This window comes from Ammodytes marinus, assembly GCF_949987685.1.
Source record: "Ammodytes marinus genome assembly, chromosome: 13".
Classification (NCBI taxonomy): domain Eukaryota; kingdom Metazoa; phylum Chordata; class Actinopteri; order Uranoscopiformes; family Ammodytidae; genus Ammodytes; species Ammodytes marinus.
In genome coordinates, this window is record NC_137217.1 from 11,869,265 (window position 1) to 11,890,669 (window position 21,405).

General features: G+C 41.1%; 1 protein-coding gene across 1 annotated transcript in view; it reads left to right on the forward strand.

Moving 5' to 3' along the window:
- LOC307259907 (RNA-binding motif, single-stranded-interacting protein 3-like) overlaps positions 1 to 21,405 on the forward strand; it is a 115,880-nt gene that overhangs the window by 65,371 nt on the left and 29,104 nt on the right. The window contains exons 5-6 of the mRNA XM_080039977.1: positions 13,894 to 14,051; positions 15,216 to 15,295. Coding sequence (XP_079896103.1) covers positions 13,894 to 14,051; positions 15,216 to 15,295 — 238 coding nt within the window. The remainder of the gene's footprint in view (positions 1 to 13,893; positions 14,052 to 15,215; positions 15,296 to 21,405) is intronic.

Sequence of the window (21,405 nt, forward strand, 5' to 3'; positions counted from 1 at the left end):
TTATCCGATCTTGCACAAGTAAAATTTGGTGTTGCGAAATTGCTTGCTGAGAGGCAAAATACAACACAGGCCAGTTTGTGGTGGGCGCTCCTATGACGCAGCTTTAACGAGGCCCTGTCTCGGGAGGACTCTAAATCTGCTCAATTTGAGCTGGAAGGGGTTCAGGAGCTCTTGTTAGGGCCTAATGACTTTGTAAGAGGGAAGGACTGGGTTTGTACAGGTAAAGTGAATTGATGAATGTGAATGAGTGTGCTGTCATGAGATGAGGTGTCCTTGGTGGAGGATATGATGGTAATTAGGCTACTGTTTTCTCAATGGTTTTTCAGCAATGAGTCTGTTTAACCTCTCGGCGTTGTGTGTGTGTGTGTGTGTGTGTGTGTGTGTGTGTGTGTGTGTGTGTGTGTGTGTGTGTGTGTGTGTGTGTGTGTGTGTGTGTGTGTGTGTGTGTGTGTGTGTGTGTGTGTGTGTGTGTGTGTGTGTGTGTGTGTGTGTGTGTGTGTGTGTGTGTGTGTGTGTGTGTGTGTGTGTGTGTGTGTGTGTGTGTGTGTGTGTGTGTGTGTGTGTGTGTGTGTGTGTGTGTGGGCAGTGAATCATGTGTGAGTGCATAATATGTGCATGCCAGAGGTGAAAACATCTAGATGTTCATGGATGGCAGTGCATGTGGCTTTGCACAAGTGTGTATGTGTATGTGTGTGTGTGTGTGTGTGTGTGTGTGTTTTTTGAAATGCTATGTGTGTGCAGTAAATCATATGTGAGAGTATATATGCATGCCAGAGATGAAAACATCTAGATGTTCATGGTAGTGCACGTGCATGTGTCTTCGCATGAGTGTGTGTGTGTGTGTGTGTGTGTGTGTGTGTGTGTGTGTGTGTGTGTGTGTGTGTGTGTGTGTGTGTGTGCATGTGTGCTTGTGTGTGTGGCTGCCCTTTTGTATTTGCTGACTCAGGCTGGTTTTCCCTTTCTAAAAGTAAATAACCTTGGTCCGCCAAGCTGTCAGCTGGCCCTGCTGTGGCCTCGTCCCAACATCTAGAGATGGCGAGAAAAAAATCTCCACACTCTCATCTGAGCAACACGGCAACACACACACACACACACATACACACACACACACACACACACACACACACACACACACACACACACTACACACTACACAAGCACATTTTCAGAGTGCATGCTGCATGTGTACTGTGCAAACAACTTGTATCTTCAAACAGCCACCTTCTGATGCAAAACGGTCACAGCTTACATTTTGGCTTTTATCTCATGCCAGCGTATGAAATCAATTCCCCTACAATGTGCTACACAATGCTTTGTCTGTAGCAGGGGCCGTACTTCAACCAGAGGGCCCGGGTTCAGACTGACACACTGATGTTTGAGAAAGGGGATCGTTTGACATTGACTCTTCTTTGTGTGATGGCAGTGGCTACGTATCGTTGCTTTTCATAACAAATAATGCGACGGCAGCCAATGAAAAAGCAACATCTCAATGAGAGAATCCCAGTACCTCGTAGTTTTTTTAATCTATGCCAGCGGTGTCTGATCGGCCAAAGCAAACCAAGCCCATCCTAACCAAAGTTGGCGACGTAGTTAAGGTAAATAAAGTGGGCCACATAACTGTTTTTGTGTTTGGCTATTCCGTTTATTTAATTGTTCTAATATGGTTGGAGCCCTGCGGTTGTATATTGTTGAGTGATACTTGTATAAACAGTGCACTAATAGGACATAGCAACCTGATAACCTTTGCTTTTTTTTATTTAAAATGTGATCTCTGTCTCTCTATCTATCTATCTATCTATCTATCTATCTATCTATCTATCTATCTATCTATCTATCTATCTATCTATCTATCTATCTATCTATCTATCTATCTATCTATCTATCTATCTATCTATCTATCTATCTATCTATCTATCTATCTATCTATCTATCTATCTATCTATCACGTATTACTTTATTGTTGGTTCTATTTCTATCATTATATTCGTTTAGCCCGAAGTTGTTTTTCTCTCACTTTTTCCCATCCTGTTTTGCTCCTGTCACTCCCTCTCTCCGTCTCCCTCTCTTCCCCAAGCCATCCCCCTGGAGGTTAATCCCTCCGGTTTCAGATAGAGATAACCATGGCAACAGGCCACAGCATTAAAGCTTAGGCTCTGTATAGGACAAAGACATTGATCAAGATGAAATAGTGTCAGGTGTAAGCACGCAAACAAACACACAGCATGCACACATAATATACACACATTTGTGCGTGCTTGTATGGGACGCAGAGAATCCACTATCGCAGACCTCGCTGCCCAGTCGCTCATAGCACACTGTGTGAAAATCAACCAAGTATACAGTACATGTAGCTGCTGTTGTTGGGAGATCAATACATTGTTATTTCTAACAAATCCCAGTAATACGATGTGATGAAATGACAGACACAAACAGGCAGAACATGAACAGCGGTAGTAAAGGTAAATACAACTTTAATAACCACTGTGGATGATTGAATTAGAAATGAGAGATGCATATTTAAACTTGGATTTGAAGCCCCAGAGCTACTAGGAAAATGTGTACAGGGAAAATGGCTTAAACTTAAAGCTTTGACAACTACAGGTTAGAGCCCTCAAGCAAATTGAATCCCCAACCTCCCTCGGTTGAGCTTGTCAGTGGCCTATCATAGAAAAATGATCTCTCTAGGAAAGTAGGTGTGAATGTGTTTCACTGTGACCCAAGCAGCACACTCTTTCTTCAGTCTACTGTGGTTACTGTAAATCTCAGTTATATGAAAAGTAACAATTTAATGTTGTGGTAGAAATATACACTGGATTTTATATTTTCTTTACTTTGATTGCACTTGGGTCATACTTGCCATCTTCCAACACACAAATACTCTCTTGCGTGCGCACACACACACACACACACACACACACACACACACACACACACACACACACACACACACACACACACACACACACACACACCACACAAACACACACACTTGACCTTGATGTTTCAGATTGCAGCATGACAGATGTAGTGAGAAAAGCAGAGTTGATGAAAAAGGTCCTTTATTGAAGAGAAAACCAGTATTCCTCTCCTCCAGGGCTTAATAGTTGAGGCCAGCAGAATGTGGGTGGACATGGACAGTGTAACTACTGATAATACAGCAAGTCCACCAGCTTGTGTAGCTTTTAGAAGCGCTGCAAGCGTTATGTACTGTATGCCCTTGGACGCTATGAAAGCCTCATTTTTGGACATTTACTGCAGTCCATGCAATTAAGGTGAGAACAAGGTTGTAGCATTTGCCTTAAAGCCCCTTATTTACACTCCAACATTGACTCTTCTTTGTTTGATCTTAAAAAGGGAATATATTTTGAAAATCCAAATGCAGGACGCAGTATGCATACTAGAAGTTCCCCGGTCATCCCCCAGACACTGCATATCATTTGAATGTGAGCTTTGACTTTTCTTTTACTGTATTCTTCTTAAACGAAACAGATTTTTCCCATATTGATCTTGGCATGCATGTATGTTACATGAAAAAACCCAAATTTGGTCAGAATGAAATGTGCGTCCCCCTCTTCAATCTGCGCCCATGTGATTCTTGCGTCTGAGCCAGTGTTTTATGTTTTAATCACAGCAGCGCCGAGAGCGTAAACCTACTCCTCCCCTGCACTTTTCTGGAACTTTTTTTAATTTTGCCGTTTCCCCTTTAATTTGTTTTTCTCTCTGGCTGTGGATCTTAACTTCATTCCCCAATAATCTGTCTGAGGACATGCCTTTAGCAGGGGAAGAAGAAGCCGGAAACGGAGGGAATAAAAACCCAGCATTCAATAAGTTTGTCTAAAAACTTTCTTTATTAATTTTTCTCTTCCCTTATCCGAGAAAGTGCTTCCTCTATGATAATCCAGCAATCCAGCAGGCCTTCTGCTTTATTGCATTTTTCTAATGAAATGCTCTGATACAGACAGGCAATCGAGGAGAAGGAGAGGGAGCGAGGGGAAACAGAGGTATGTGAGTCATTTTAGAAGCAGAGCTCAACTAGCTCCTAATCCGTTATAGTAGCTAGTATAGGGTCGGCAATGCAGGCTGCGGACCATGTACAAGGTGCAAGGTTTGAGTCTCTTTCATTGACCAGCTGACCACTAAAGCAATGGTGACTTAAGCAAGCAACTGTACATACACCAAACTGTTAACGAACAACAGAGGCTAACCAACCCGATTGTGCGTCACTTATTGTAGATTGACAGTATAATGAAATAACCGACTCAAATAGAAAACACATGATTATAGTTCATCAGAGAGTTTAAGAAAAGTGTTATTGTTGTTAAAGAGGCGTCTTCCAGTTCTTGCCTCTTATGTATGGTGTTCCCTGAGGATCAATCTTTGATCTTTGCATATTAACGATGGCACTGGACTTCATAAAAGGTTCTGGTCAATCAGTTAATGGTACACACAGGCTAGTTGTTTATCTTGGATGCTCACAATAGAAAAAAAAACAATAACAAACCGCATGGCCAGAGGGATGCAATCTTGTTTCCTTTCAGCGATAGCCTTATCATTTGGAACAACCATATTTCTTGTAAAAGTCGTCCATACTTTTATCTCTATCGGGCTACGTGACTTTTAACAATTTTTTTTAAGGGACCAGAACGAATCCTACTGATTCTTAGCATCCAGAATCGGTGCATACATTTTGTCTGACATTTAAGGCATTGAATGATCAAGATGCTGGTTACAATCCAGATACTTATAAGCTGCAGCACTTTCCATGCAGAGATCTGGTGTACGCTCGTTCCTATTATTCCACTTATTAACTGAAGGTTGAACTCCTTCTGTCGCCAAATCCCTATCAACTTTTTGAACTATTCTTAAAACTTAGTTTTATATGGGACTTCTTCCATTGTTCATCTCTTTTACAACTGTGTTTAAACTTTATTTTATTTTACTCCCCTTTTGCTGTCTTGCTTTAGCTTGTTTATCGTTGTTTTAAGGCCTTACACGGTTTATTGTAAAGCCTTTTACAGCTCTGTTTAGAATACTCATATTATTTTAGTATATTAATCATCATATTTTATTTTATTTTTATTTTTTTTGAACAATGTGGGTTTTCACTTCGATCAGTAGGACAGTGTTTACGACAACTTAATACTGCAGTAAAGTTTGACAAATGTTATCTTTGTGTATCATACCTTTATTTTCCTCCTCCTTTGCTACTGCCTTAAGCATCTCAAGGGTTTATTGAGACAAACCTCTGTTTATGGCTGTGTGTTGGTTTTTATTTCATTTATGGGACATTATGTGATGATGTAGCTCCAAATGCAGACAAAAACACACACACACACACACACACAACTCTCCCTCTCCCTAAAGTGCGAACAGGGTGTGTACCTGCAGAGTCAACTCTCCGCATTGGTTCCAGACTCCATTTATCATTTAGAGCTCAGATTTCCCCGAAGCGATCTCTGTCCTCAGACAGACACTACGACATCAGGCCTGGAATGGCACAGAGACACATTAATCAGACATACAACAGGTTCTCTTGGTGATCCCTCTTCTCAATGAGTCTATTGTTATTTAATATGCACAAATTGAATCTGTGGCCTAGGATGCACTCGTAATAGAAGACAGACAGAAAGCCTGTTGTTTAACGTTTTTATATGCCGGTCAGCGCTGCAGTCGGCCCCAACTGAACTCCAAAAGGTTCTAGTTCTCCATGCCTTCATGTTGAATTTTGTACGTTTCAGAGAACTTAACATGTTGCTCCGGCACAGCTTTGCCACTCAAATGTATAAAAGGTATCTCTTGAATTAAATCATTTTCAATAACCACTCAAAGTTATTCCACCTTTGCTCTGAGTAATTGTTTGGAAATACATCCAGCTCTCCTGCTAAATGATCAATCTTTGTCAAATGGTTGAGAATTTAGTTATAAGTAGAACACATGATGAAAGTGCGGATGAAAAAAGCCATTTAACAAATACATGCATTCATGTGTGCGCACAACAGGCACACATACACACACACACACACACACACACACACACATACATACAGTTTATAATTAACACACATGAAGCACATGTTATCTCACACTATACACACACACACACACACACATCCTTGAATGGCAGGTGCATGAAAGAAAAATGCTTGTCTATGGAAGCCATTTGAGTGTGTGTGTGTGTGTGTGTGTGTGTGTGTGTGTGTGTGTGTGTGTGTGTGTGTGTGTGTGTGTGTGTGTGTGTGTGTGTGTGTGTGTGTGTGTATAGGCCTGTCTCCTAGCTAGATCATCCGTCTGCATTCCAGGTAATTAGACTGGCCAACAGCTGAGTCCCATTAGCCTTGATTACAGAATTCAGTATTACAGAGGAGGAGGGAGCGAGAGAAGAGAGCCATGTGTATGCATTGTACACGCTGACTATGTATTTATGGCATTATGCCTGTTATGTGTAGGCGTTTGCGTGTGTAATCCTTGTATACGGGTTTTATGTGTTGTGGCTTGGCATGGTTAGCTGCCTTGAGATCTGAAACAGTCTAATCTAAAAGGAAATCAGTTTTACGTCCATGTCCACAAGCATGTGTTTCATATTTTGTTACATAACTCTTCAAAAATGTATTTTTTTCTTAATTGGCATCCCACAGTGGAAGTTCAGACATTTTGCCAGTCAACCAACATTTTAATCTTCAACCAAAATTGATCACAGGCCTGTTTCTGGTAGATCCCCACGAGATAAGAAACATCCAATTTCTTTCTATGACTCTAAATGCCACATTTGGGTTTTCTGGCTCAAGACGGAGCTGTGAAGAAGTAACAACAGCCACAGAACCACAGGAAATGACACCCCTTCTACTCAGCTGTTAGGAATCAGGCTCACACTCCTACGTTGTGTTTGTGTGGTCAGCCTGAAGAACAAACAACTACATCAACAGCAAAAAAAAGCAGCTCAGCAGATGTTACATTATAATCAGGCTAGGACGCTGTTTAGTCTGTCTTTGCATCTATCAATCCACAAAGTCTTCTTTTCTTTTGAATCACATCTATCTGTAACCCAAGATCCACTCATGAGGGTTTTTCATCTGCATTTAGCACAGGAAATGTTTGTTTAATCCAGCCTGGGTTTTTCTATCTCTCTCTATGTTCAGAGAGGGAGAGAGAGAGAGAGTCTCTCTCTCTCTCTCTTCCTCGTCTATCTCTGTCTAACCCAACCTGATGTCTCACGATTGGGTGATTGATTCCAGCTCTGGATGGCTGGCAGCCTGCACACTGTGCAGCAGGGACTGCACTCTGCTCTGACTTTGTGATGAATTACAGGCCTTTTAATACACACAGTAGAGACAGAGAAGAAGAAAAGGGAAAGCGAAAGATCTGATGAGAAGGGAAGGGACAGAGCCATGTTCAAATTGCAATGAGGAAAAGAAGACAGTGGGAAGCGACACAAAAGCAAAAATACTCACATGAGTCATACAGAGTGTGAAGACACATGCATTGTTGGAAGTCAGATGGATGGAATATGTTTTTCCAGTTACAAGTTTGAATCAAACATTGAAACGTAGTCAGTCTCTCACTCAGTCATGTGTGGTGCCGTTTCTCTGAACAGTCTGGCTTTTCTTTGCCACTTCACAGCTACTAAAGACAGAGCGGAAAACAGCCTTTTCTGCTTCTGAAGTGTGCAATAGCTAGAAAAGCCTCTGACCCCAGCTTTAATGATGTTTGACTGTTAGCCCAATAATTTAAAAGTTAGCCAAGTTAAATAACCTTTGTAGCCATGGCAAAACACTGGTGTTGAATTTATTAAGTGCATAGATAAATCTTTGTGTTTTCTTTTTCTGCTCATAAAGTTATTTCTTGGAAGTTAAAGGTCTGTGACAACAGTGACGAGGTCCATCTGCAAAAGTGCAGATTAAACATAATTCTCTGGAGACATTCAACACAAAAATACATAGAGGAAACAGCTGTTTCTCTTCTATTGCTGAATAACACGTACTGTACTGAATCAACTTACTTGCAAAAATACTTTGATTACAGTAGCATTCGGCTGGCTGAAACATGCAATAATTATTCAGGAATTTGGAATTTTGTTTGAATGTTTATGTTTTTAAAAGTAGTATCAGCCATGCAGCACACAGAAAATAAATTGGGCATTTAAGTTAAAAATGCAAAAACAATTGAGTGATTTGACTAATGGGTAAGACATTGAAAAGACATACATCGTTCAACTGACTAGATTTACATCTTACATAGACATGGCATTGCTGTGCACCACCTACTGCAACAGATCAAATGCATATACATTAGAGAGACGGCAGTAGCAGCCAAACAGCCAGTAATATGCACTGACCAGAGACTAAATAATGAGCTCATCAGAATCCACTGTTTATTTCAGCGAGCCTCCAGTCATCATGACGAGGGTGAAAAGTGTATATCTCCATGGCTAATGAAACCCTGGGGATTTTCAGGGGTTTAGACTTCATAAAGTATTTATGATATGTTCATTAAGTATTGATTAAGCCGTTGGAGAGCATTTAGACACCCAGACAATCATTATGAAAGATTACAACTTGGCTTGAGGAAGAGGGAAAGATGGACGAAGGCAGAAATACGGAGGGAGGAGGAGGAAAATTCATCTCTTTAAATATTAATCAAGCAGCATTCATATAGCATTTTAGACAGGAAGGCGGAACATTATAGGAGATTAGGGTTCATAAACTGACGAAGAGGAGGGGCAAATAGCAAGTAATGAACATGGGAAAGGACTGGAGGGTGGAGGCTGAGCATGAGAAAAGGAGGAAGTGAAGGGAAGAGCGGAGGTGGGGCCAAGGGGGGAGGAAGAATAGATGGATTAAAAAGAGGAAATGAGCAGGATTACTCCCTAAAACAAGCTTGTGAAGGTAAAAAAGAGACATTCAACACATAATGAATAGAAAGTCTCATTTCCCTAATCATATACTGCTTCTTCTTTACGAGAGTGCTCCGCTAGTTGTTAGTCAAAGCATTTTCTCAGGCCCAGGTCTTCAACTTAATTTATATTCACCTTTCCATCCATCCATCCTTCCATTTTCAATAGCAGCTCATTCCTGTTCAGGGTTTGTGGGAGGCTGTGACGTGCCGTGAAGTGTTTCTATTTAAGATGCAAGCCGGGTGGCAAAGACATGTGACATTCAAGTACCGTCTAACCTCATATCCATCCATCTCGCACACACAGACCCAGTCTATGTTTTTTCTCTTTATTTCACAGGTATTAACCATGGCTTTGCCCTCTCTTTACCCTCTATAGCTCTTCAGCAGGTGTTGTTGCGTTGCGGGGGTAACCAGGAAGTAGCATGATAAAAAAGGTGCAGAGCTGTTATAATGATGCAGCAATGAGGTTTAATGGGGCTGAAAACACGGGCTGACTGGCTGGCAGGCAGGCTACCCAGTCAGGGAGAGGGGCACAGTTGGTGTGAAGCTGTTTCCAGCTTATGACAGATGTTATGGAGAGAGAGCGAGAGGGAGCGTGAGAGAGAGAGACAAAGGGAATGAGAGACAAAGCGACAGAGGGAGAGAGGGGACAGAGAGAGAGAGAAACAGAGAGCGGTGGTGAGTCATCTGCAACACGCAGAGTGAGAGATCACTGAGAAGTAACTTTGTGCAAACGGCAACTTTGAGCAAAGTCAAGCAGAGTTCATTGACATGTGGGGCGCTCCAAAGCACTTTACTTCATATCCCAGAAGTACCTTGTGCAAATAAATGGTTTCACGGCCAACTGTGTCTTCGGATGGATCTGTAGTGAGGTGTAATGTGTTTTCAATAACCCAACCCCGATGCCCCTGCTGATTTTCTATCCGTCTTTCTCTTGATTTCCCTGGATTGCGACAATATAAATGAGACAAAGGAAAATTTGGGATTTTCGGGGCAGGCATCTATAGTCAGTAACTGGCAGAGTGGAAGAAAGGTTATGGCACAAATCCGCATTCAATTCCCCTTGTTACAGCGCCTGCAAACTGTATGGAAAATGTGCACAGACACAGAACAGCTGACCCACTTTAGCTAAAATTGGGAAAACCACTGTGAGATTTTGTTGAAGACATATTGTTTTTGGATTAAATTAGCTTGTAACCGCATTGACCAATGGGATAGGAAATGTTCTGTTTTACCATTTTTGTATAGTTTGCAAAAAGGGAGAATTATGAATGTGTTGTCTAGACGACTAGAGGAAATCTGAGGAACTGTAGATTGGACATTGAAATCTGTAGTTTCTAAATGAGCAAGTTATTGTTGATATAGTGACAGTCCAGTCCCAAGTCACAACATAAGGCACAGAACATAGCCTTAGATGTCGTCTGGGTTTCTTTTTAAAAAAATTAAAAAACTCAGAAACTTGACGGTTTTAGGGACATATGGGAAAATGAACTAGTCAGTGCTTGTTCACATTTATATTAGGTATCTGCCATTCCTACCTACCCACAAACATTGAAATAAGACAACCCAGCCAGTTTCTTTTGGGACAGTACCACCATTGGGCCTTCTTATTTTTCGCTGGTTTATATGAGGACTGAATACAGCCAGCAAAGCCTTAATCCGTGCACATTTTCAAGTGTGAAAACGTGTACGGATTTTCTTTAAAATAGATTTGATTAAAATAAACGTAACATGAACAGAAGTTCTATGGCAAGTTAAAGTCTGTGTTGATCTCAGTGACGTACCTCTTTAAGAATGATGATCAATAACATGTTCCACAGCTGTTACATATGACTTTATGCCTTTGATGTTGCTGCTTTCGCCCCGTCACTACTTGCATACAGGCACGCACACAGAAGCCTGCACGCAAAGGTAAAACATTACATCTAAAGCCCCAAGTGGGAAGACAACTCTGTGTATGGGAGACTCTGCCAAAGGGAAAATCCCTTCTGACGAACAGAGATATTCCGACTTATAGAGAAAGGTAAAATATATCAGACTTCTTCACTGGAGCTGTTCTGCTTCTTGACTGATTACATAGATGGCTTTGGTCACAGTCAGACAGATTTGGAACTCACCCTCTCTTGAAATCAAACAGCTCTGGTGCATGCAAAATGAAAAAATCCTCCATGGATAAAGGAACTATTTCTGCTCAAAATGAGCCACGTAGGGCAAGTATTCACCCAGTACACACAAGTAAAGCTATAGGGGAGAACGGGGGAATCTGAGGCATCGGGTAATGTGAGCCACCCCCTGTATCTAGGCAATGGAAAACATTTGTGGTCATGTGAGATGTATGTTTTCAAGCCCCTCTCATTTCACCATGGCCCTGAAAGTGAGGACCTCATGGTGCTGTGGTAAGAATGTAAAAGTAAATTTTCTTGCTGTCAACTTAATCAACTGTTGTGCCAAAGCAAATGTATTCACGGAGAAAAACTTCTATCATACGTGTTGATGAACTACCAACATATGAAACCATGTGATGCTGATAACTGAAGATTAGCCTAAAATGCTAAGAGAGGTAGTTTTTTCTCAAATTGTGGTGGTGGGGGAAAGTGAGCCACTGTCTCACTTTCCCCCACCATGAGGCACAAGTTAAGTTTAGTCTTAAACATATTTTAATGTAATATTACATGACATATGTTTTATTTTAATGTCATACACATTGTAGAAAAGCCATCATGCGAAGGAAATACACCAGGAAGACGACCTGGGGCAACCACACGGAAAGAGCACCTTCTCATCTTTCCCTGTAACCTTCAGGTTGTAGTTGTAGAGTATGACAGGCTGATGTTATAATCCAGTTGGGTCTTCTCCTGTGTTCCAGGCTGTTCTCGCTGGTTCTGATTTTCCTATGCTTTGACCCCCAGACACTAGCTGGCTCTAAGGGTCCTGTGTTCTGACCCCCAGACTGTGTTCTAATCTAACTGGTTCTATCTTTCATTTGAATCGTATTAAAACCTTTTGAATTATGATATGTTGTATTTGATTTTGTTCAGAGTTACTTTCAAGTGTTTAGAAAATTTGCTTTGCTTAATTGACCAAACCCCATCATTCTTTTACTAGTCCGACATTAGTTCTGGAATGTGTGGCTAGCTTTCAGGATTCTTACGGTTACAATATGTGTTGATATGGTAGTTTCAGAGTGGAAAAAGTAAGTGGATCAGTTTACCCCACAGCTGGGGTAAAGTGAGCCACATGACAATTTTTTTTTGAACAATCATATTTTCACTGCCCTTTGTCTTGAAAAAATTCTGCTAATGCCCATTTCTAGGAAACATCCTGAATTAATGGGAAATGTGTACATTTGAGTGATACATCATTTTAGCTCGCTTAGAGGGGAGCAAATGTAAAAAGTGGCTCAGATTACCCCGTTCTCCCCTATGTTTTTTTGCCATTGCACACAATTAAACTAAAACTTTGTATTCTGATAGTTAAGTTTGAAGTATACAGCCAGCACTATTTATTAAGATGTCACAGTGTTTAGTTTGTTTCCCCCGATGACAACAGTGGAATTAAATGTACATACAATGTCCCAATTCAACACTGCAAAGGATCGTGATTTATGTTTCTGCTGCTTAGGTTTGTGCACATGCCATGAGATGAATATAACATATGTGAGATACTACTATTTAATATGAATAGTCTTATTTCCATGGTCTTAAATGAATATATAATCATCATTACATCATAGAGGAGAGATTAAGCTAATGCAGCTACAAGATCTGATGAAGTGATGAAACTTATCTTATAACCATTTACAGAGATACTCTAGAGAACTATGTATCCAAATTATTTTATGAATTGAGGTGAAATTGTGTAATCGTGATTTATAGAGGATGTATGTATTGCATCCCTTAATTCCCTGTCACTCTTCTTTTTTTGTCAAACACTTTTATCTTGTAAAGCACACACATGCACACACACACACACACACACACACACACACACACACACACACACACACAAACACACACCAAGTCTTTGGTCTACTTTAGAAGAGTGCTGCTGAAAAAGAAAAAACTGAAATTGAAGTGTACTTGTCTAACTAACTGAGAGGCACATTAGAGGGAACCCAGTTAACATCTATGAATCCTGAGGGGGTTTGCTTTATTGCTTAAGGGGTTCTCAGTGTGATGCGAGTGTGCTGTCTTTTCATTGAAAATGTATTCCTCTTTTGAGGACAGTTTGCCACGTTAAATTCACAGATATTTTGCAGTGGGGTATTCAGTCATACATAAGGAAATGTACAAACTTGAATGGTACTGCCTCAACCTTTCATACATTTAGTGCTGCGAAACCAGCTTTTAGTGGAGTGTGATAGTTGAGTCTTTTATTTCTCTGTCTTAATTTAAAGCATTTTACAGACTTAAAAGGAATTTAAAAAAAATTGCTCAGCACAAGGGATCTCATGCTGAAGTTTGGATTAATCCAATCACGCAGCTGAACTGTTAACCCTCCACAGTCCATTTCGCCTCGTATGAACTGCTGATTTCTCAGAGAGAATAGTTTATTTTTTTAAGAGTTATTTGCATTCATTTGTTTCCATTCTCTTAAAGCAAAACAAGCTTTTATTGTGAGACCAAATGCCTACAATTGTTTTTTCAAGGTATCAGAGAGGTGTTTTCAATGCGCTCAAGCCTCTATCACAAGACTCAAACATACTTCTTTCTTCGTTCTTTCTTCTGGCTGGCGTTAACACATGAATGCTAATGCCAATGCTAATACCTAAGTGGGTAGGACGGTCCCCCGTCTTCCCGCCACATGTCGAAGTGTCCCTGGGCAAGACTCTGAACCCTACATGTCTCCCGATGGTTAGCTTGCACCCTGCGTGGTAGCTGCTGCTATCGGTGTATGAACGTGTGTGTGATTGGGTGAGTGTGTACGAAAACAATGTAAAGTGCTTTGGGTCTGTACTTAAAACTTATTCCATGTCTTTTTTCCACTGTCCCTCCCCAACAGCAACAGGAGCAGGACCCCACCAACCTCTACATCTCCAACCTGCCACTGTCCATGGACGAGCAGGAGCTGGAGAACATGCTGAAGCCCTTCGGTCACGTCATCTCCACCAGGATACTGAGGGACGCCAACGGCCTGAGCAGAGGAGTCGGCTTTGCTAGGTATGCCCGGGGAGATAGACACAAACACTCACGCAAAATGTCACGTACACTATATATGGTTCTCCAAAAAGTTTAATTTATAGTGCAGTGTGTGAGGAAGAGGGGTTACATTTTTGTCCACTGGCAAGTATGATTTTCTGTTGCACGTGGTGGTACTGTCACACATTCAAATGTGTTTAAACTTGGACTGTAATTACTTATCAGACACTAAATGCATAATTAGCACACTATCTAGCCTGCGTCGACTCACTGCCATTTACAAACAAAGGACTTTTTAGCTGTAATGGTACAACTCCAAACTATTTTACCCTTGGCCTCATTACCCTCCTCTGTGTGTGTGTGTGTGTGTGTGTGTGTGTGTGTGTGTGTGTGTGTGTGTGTGTGTGTGTGTGTGTGTGTGTGTGTGTGTGTGTGTGTGTGTGTGTGTGTGTTGTGTGTGTGTGTGTGTGTGTGTGTGTGTGTGTGTGTGTGTGTGTGTGTGTGTGTGTGTGTGTGTGTGTGAGAGTGTGTGTGTGTGTGTGTGTGTGTGTGTAACTTGTTGTATGTGTGTGTGGTCTTCTCATTTACAAAGTGGAGTGTGCCAGCGATTAGAATGCAGTCAGGGCTCCATTCAGGGTCACTTGCTATGTGAAGGAAAAACCCAAGACTCGCACACAGACAGGCACACACACACGGTCATTCTCGCTCCCGTCAACAGTTTTCTCTCCCACTCACGCTCACACACTGGCTTTTGCTTGCCAAGCAGGCAATTAGTCATTGAGCTGTGATTGGGTGAACAGAGCTGAATAGGGGCAGACAAAGAGGACATGACACACAACAGATCAGACTGAATGGAGCTTTTAAACCGGGACAAAGGAGAGGAAACCCCATTGAAAATACACACACATTTGCACACATACACACCTAGCCAAGGCATTTTTCTCCAACATAAATTATAAAAACATGCACACATGCATGAAGAGGTAGGCAGAACTTACCGCATTGCCACTTACTGCATCGTAGGACACACATGTGAATGCACACACCGTTCAATATATAATGTATTCTCATTACCACACCTTTCAGAAAGCACAGTACCTTTTGTGCATGTTGAATATAAACATAAGGAGCGGATTGTCCTCGAGTAACACACCTTTTCTTTCTCCCTCTCTGTCTGTCTGTCAGGATGGAGTCCACAGAGAAATGCGACGTGGTGATTCAAAATTTCAATGGGAAATTCTTGAAAACCCCTCCAGGCATGACAGGTATGTGTCTGTCACCAAGACAATCCTTTTTGCAATTGCTAAGCCTGTGATTTATTGTAGCGAGAGCAAGGCCTGCTCTATACTGTAGGCCAGGGTGCTCACATAGGGGCATTCTACACTCAACCTCGGTGGACAGATTGCATTAATTCACCCTCATTTATTATGTTTTCTGGACTTTTTTAGTGTCCCACTCGCGATGTATTTTCATGAATCAATCAGGTTTTATCAGTTAAAGTCCATGAAATGTAAATCTCCGTCTTCTTTTGTTACAACATCTGTCTATGTACATAGCAGTGCCAGTGCCGCTGATAACATATCAACATAATCTCTGCTGTTCTCCTTATCTCTCAGTCCCACTCTTAAGACCACCTTGACATGATTTAGTATGGAGGTCCAAGTGCTTGATTCCATGACCGCATTGCAAAGCACGGGGCAAATATTGAGACACAAACATACAAGATTTGCATGTACATACTAGGCTTCATAGAAGGACAGCCATTCCCTTAAGCAAACAATCTGTGTCTGGCTGCGGCCCAAATAAGTAGGGGTTTAAATCCCTGGTTCCACATATGATATTAGATGTACAACGATAATATATTTGCCGATATCGTCAAGTCATCAATTCAGTGACCTTCTCTGGATATGAGACGATATCAACTCACAAACAACAACCATTCTTTCAGTGTAAACAGTGTCACACAGAAATGTGCAGAGAGACTGTCACAATAAAAGCGCATATACTCACTGTATAAAAGGCAGTGATACACGCCGATGTTTGGGAAGAATTGTTGCCTTTTATCACAGAGGAGGAAGAGAGAGGGGGAGGATTAGAATGAGGGAGATGGAGAAAGGGAGAAAGAAACAAAAGGAGGAGAGGAGAGGATGTCGACTGGTGTGAGGAAATTATGAGGGAGTGAATGGGTGTCAGAGAAAATGACATGCAGGGAGAGAGAGAGAGAGAGACACAGACACAGAGACAAGTTTGGTGACTAAACAGTATGTGATAACGGAGCAAGGACAAGGTGAGAGCAAAAAGAAGGCTGAGGTGCAGAGAATCTAACTGAGAGTGACACAGAATCAGAGAGAAGTGATGGAGATACAGAATGTTCAGATATACTGTAGATAAAAAAGAAAAGAGGTGCACCACACATAAATACAATGGAAATCAAGGACTGACAGAAAGAGCTGGGCCCTGGCAGTGTGATTTTTGATTTACAGTGTGCTGCTTTATAAAATAATTGAAACACACACACACACGCACACACACACACACACACACACACACACACACACACACACACACACACACACACACTCTGCTGTATTTATGTATGCTGTTAGGTGTATATATATATAGTTGTGGTAAAAATTGTTATAGCCTATACAGTATAATTAAAAGACCAAGTTTGTTTGATCTAAATTCTACTTCAAAGAGAAACACCACAACAGCCAAGTAATAAGGAATGCATGAATAAGCCTTTGCACATACTGACTATGATTGTATGCAAATATACCAGTGACCAGTGTGTACTGATACATGCCTAACATACCTGTAGTAATAGAGACCAAACACAGAGCTAAAATAAGAAATTAAAGCTCATGTAACTTCTAAATGTCATTGTGCTTCCCCCCAAAAGGTAACTGAATGCAGGTTTAAACTTAAAGTCGCACAAACAGACATAGATACACTCGCTTATATACCTGCCAAGTCGCTGACCTCTATATTGAAAGAGATTTATGGCTTGTCTTTGCCGGGGGTGCCCATGTTCACCTTTCTCCTCTGTGTGTGTGTGTGTGTGTGTGTGTGTGTGTGTGTGTGTGTGTGTGTGTGTGTGTGTGTGTGTGTGTGTGTGTGTGTGTGTGTGTGTGTGTGTGTGTGTGTGAGCGCACACGCAATGTGTATATTATATATGTATTTAACTGGTCAGAATACAAATATATATATATACTGTATATATATATATTTGTATTCTGACCAGTTAAATTGCTGTGAGCTCACAAACCAGTGAAATTGTGATAATCTGGCAGAAATCTGACCAAACTGTGTACTGAACTTCAAAACACACACACACACACACACACACACACACACACACACACAAACACACACGCACAGCCATTACTCATCTAATACACAGCAAGAAACTGTGTGTCTATAAAGGTTATGCTGATACATGTCACTGTTTTTTTGTGTCACTCTCAGTCTGTGGCAGTTTCCAAAATGATTGCAGTGGGCTTTGAACAAAAGAAAACAACAAAGGCCTGTCAGGAGTCTGCTTATTATTTGCATGTATTGTCTTTGAATTAACACGAGAACATCACAAGTATCAAAGGATAAACATGCTGGTTCAGTATAGTGTGTGAATATATGAGTGTGTATCATTGAGTGTGTGCTTGTGCCTCTCCCTGTTTGTCCCTCTGATTAATACTACTACAGTCTGTCCATTCAGCCTGAGGTTTTGACAGGCAACAGTAATAGTTGGCTCTCTAGCAGTGACATTGACATAGACATTGATCACGTGCCCAGACCTTCCATCAGCCCTTCTATTGGCTCCATAAATACAATGCGTTTAAAACATATTCACTGTTCATTAAGTCTCATTGCTTTCAGTGAGTGAAGCTGTCCAGCAGATTTGACCTTCCAATCTGAGAATGGATGAAATGAATCAAATAATCACGGATTGTGTATTTACTATACAGTGGAATTCTGTCCTCTCTGATGTGCTTCATTTCCAGCCAGGACTTTGTCTCTTCCGTTCAAAGCCTGCTGTAATAAATATATCTTAGTCTTGTTGACAGACTCAAACAGCCAGTATACTCGATGAGGAAAATAGACTGAATATAAGTGAATGTTGAATTTCAAAGGTGTGCCCAAAGATATACAAAACAGGAAGGGATGAGTCTGCTTTTTTTATTGCATGGCCTAGATAGAAACATATCACAGAGCTTCTTCTCAATTTATCCACTTTGTGTGTAGTGAAAACCTAAAACAAACAAACATAAAAGGTAATAACTTGAATCACAAGTTATTGAGTTTTCATTATTATTATAGCGAGTTAGCATATCTTAAAAACAAATCCAGCCAAATCTGTCTATGATTAAAGCTATACTGTACGATCTGAGAGAGCTAGCATGATTTGAAATTAGCTTGTCCTCGGAGTTCCGTTTAACTCCTCCCTCTCCCCTCGGGACTCCCTCCCCCACCCCTCGACACACAGCCGTGCACGAGCGCTGCTGGCTGCACTTCCCAATTGCACTGTTTACCAGTGATTGTTAACATTTAACTCACACACACAAACACTCACACATAGGCTACATGCAGAAAAGGCCCCAAAGTTTATAGGTTACAGTGTTGTTATTTCTTATAGAGTGTTGAGATGAGTTTTGTTCAGTGTGGATGACAGTATAGCTGTCAGTTAGTGGCCGTGACGTCAGTCGGCCGGAGGGTCTGTCTAGTAAGTTCCTTTTCTCTTCTCTCTCGGTCAGGTGTGTGAGCGCGCATGTTGCCGCAGTAGTCGACACAGTTGAAACGTGTTTATGTGAATCACCGGTGTGTGAGTAAGTACATGCAGTCCCGATCGCTGTTATAAGTTACAGTTTATGGATGTTATTGATGGCCGCGATTCGCAGGTGGCAACAGCTGTTCTAACGTCTCCTCACGAGCGGAATGTAAGCCTGTGTCTCTTTTCCTGCGATCTATGCTGCTGTGCCTGTGAAAGAAGGAAAATAAAGAGCGGAAAAACCATACTCCTCTTCTCATGCTTATAGTCTGACGTTTTTGGCCTTAAGTGGTGTTCTGGCCGACACCTCTGAAGTGAAACCAGTGATAAGCAGATCAGCGCGGTACCGGTAGGCGACATCCACCAGTTTCCTCCGCTACACTAGGCTACATGATGAAAGATACAGAGCAGTAGCCTACTTAAAAATATAGCCTACTATTTAATCTTTGGGTTTTGGGGAAAGTAGCAAGTCTTGTCAAGTCAAAAGGCTCAAGTCACGAGTCATTGATGTTAAAGTCCAAGTCAAGTTGCAAGTCTCTTTACATTTTGTCAAGTCGAGTCTCAAGTCATCAAATTCATGACTCGAGTCTGACTCGAGTCCAAGTCATGTGACTCGAGTCCACACCTCTGGTAACTTCTGTGTAGGTTCCATTGTGTAAGCTTGTTATGCTACTTCCACTAGGTCTAGTCCACTGCCAGGTAGCCTACTACGATATGGCACGAACGCTTTCTCTGCCCTCCGTGAACGCGCTCAGGCTCGCACACAGAGGGGAGAGAACGCGCAGGATTGTGATTGGTTCTTTAGATACGGGTCCATCGTCTCCGATTGGTCAGCATTTTAACAGGTTTATAGAAGGTACAGAATTTGGGGGTTTTTCGTTTCTTTTTCATTGCCCATAAGTCATTTATTGCTGTTGGGGTGTAAAAAGCACTTTTCACAACATATTAAAAAGTGCATATTGCAGATAATCTCCTATGATGCCTTTAAAGGAATAATATGTACTGATTCAAATTTGATGAATACATATTTCTTGTATTTTCCTTTTTTTCCATTTATTAGCCCCAAAACGATATAAATAAGTTGCTGTTTGAAATGTATTTCAGTTCCCTCCCTACTAACAGCACACACACACACACACACACACACACACATGCACGCGCGCACGCACGCACGCACACACACACACACACACGCACACTTTTATACTTTAAGGTTGAGAGTTTTTCATTCCTGCTCATGAGTCCTGATTCCAATGCATACTCATGGAGCCCAATAATACATGATACATAAACGCTGCAGTTTAATTCCCTTCAAATGCTGAAATAATTGAATCAGGAGCCGTGTTCAGTTTTTATTTATTTAATTGTTATTTCCTTTGATTTGTCACAAAACGGCCAAACAGCAACTAATATACATACAGTATATGACCTTATCAGATATTGCTTAACAAAAGTATATCAATAAGTCAATACCGGTAATAAACGAATGGGTTCAGGAAAGATAGATTTCGCCCTTTGCCATATCTCTACCTTTATGTATTTTTCTTTTGTATTTATTTGACCCTCCCAGCCTCTTCACAGTTATCCTCTCTCACTCTATCACCTCTGTCCCACATCTAATCTCTACTGCGTCCCTCTTTTACCTTTTTTTGCCCCATCATTCTGTCACTCTTTCTCTCCCACTATCTGATATAGTGTTGCACTGTTAATAGCTGCTCTCTTTGTCCTGCTCTACCGTAATGGCAAGACAAACAGAGGACAAGAATGAAAAGAGTCTGGATCCAAGACAAGGCCCATTATCATTCTGTAGTTTCAGTAGGCTTTTAAAAAGGCCCACAGTGCTAGGCCTGAAATGTCCGGTGTGATCATAAGGCATTAATTCCCCATTTATTGCAGGAATGGTCTTATACTGTTCATTCATAAATGGGAAATGAATTGGATTTGATGTTCCTGATAATGGAGGAAAGAATTGAGAGAGGCTGTCGGACTGGGTGTCAGTTTATTCAGCACTCAAACATAGCTATGGTTGTTCAAATACGATGCCTTTCTTTACACTCTTTTATGAATTCGATTCTTGAACAATTACTGAATGTCAGCGCATCAATACATTTTATTCCTACTTGTCTCACGGCCAATTCATTTTCAGTTGCTTTGAATTTACGATTAGAACATAGTAAATGTATTAAACTCTCTCTCTGGCTTGGTTAGAGGTTGTCATTGTAGTCTTGCACTTTGAGGGAACAGCTAAATGTGAGGCAGACATAGGGTGAAGATCATGTCAGTTTATATTTAAATCTAACTAGAGCACCATTCAGGACATACCACCTGTGTCACTGCTTGGATTATGATGCTATTCACGCTGTTACTGTAGCTTGGGACCCTCGTCCTTTTTGGCTGGGTTTCCACTGCTTTTTTAGAGAACCACTGATGGAAACAACCTCACAGGTATTTGAAGGACAAACAGAGAAACATTCATAAAGGGAAGTCTCCTTTCATAGGGTGATGCTTACAGCCCTGTCTGTTTTGTTAATCGCAGTAGACCCATCTTTTACTATTTTAAATCAGAAAAAAATTTTAATAGCAATAGACACTTTCAAATGTATTATTTTG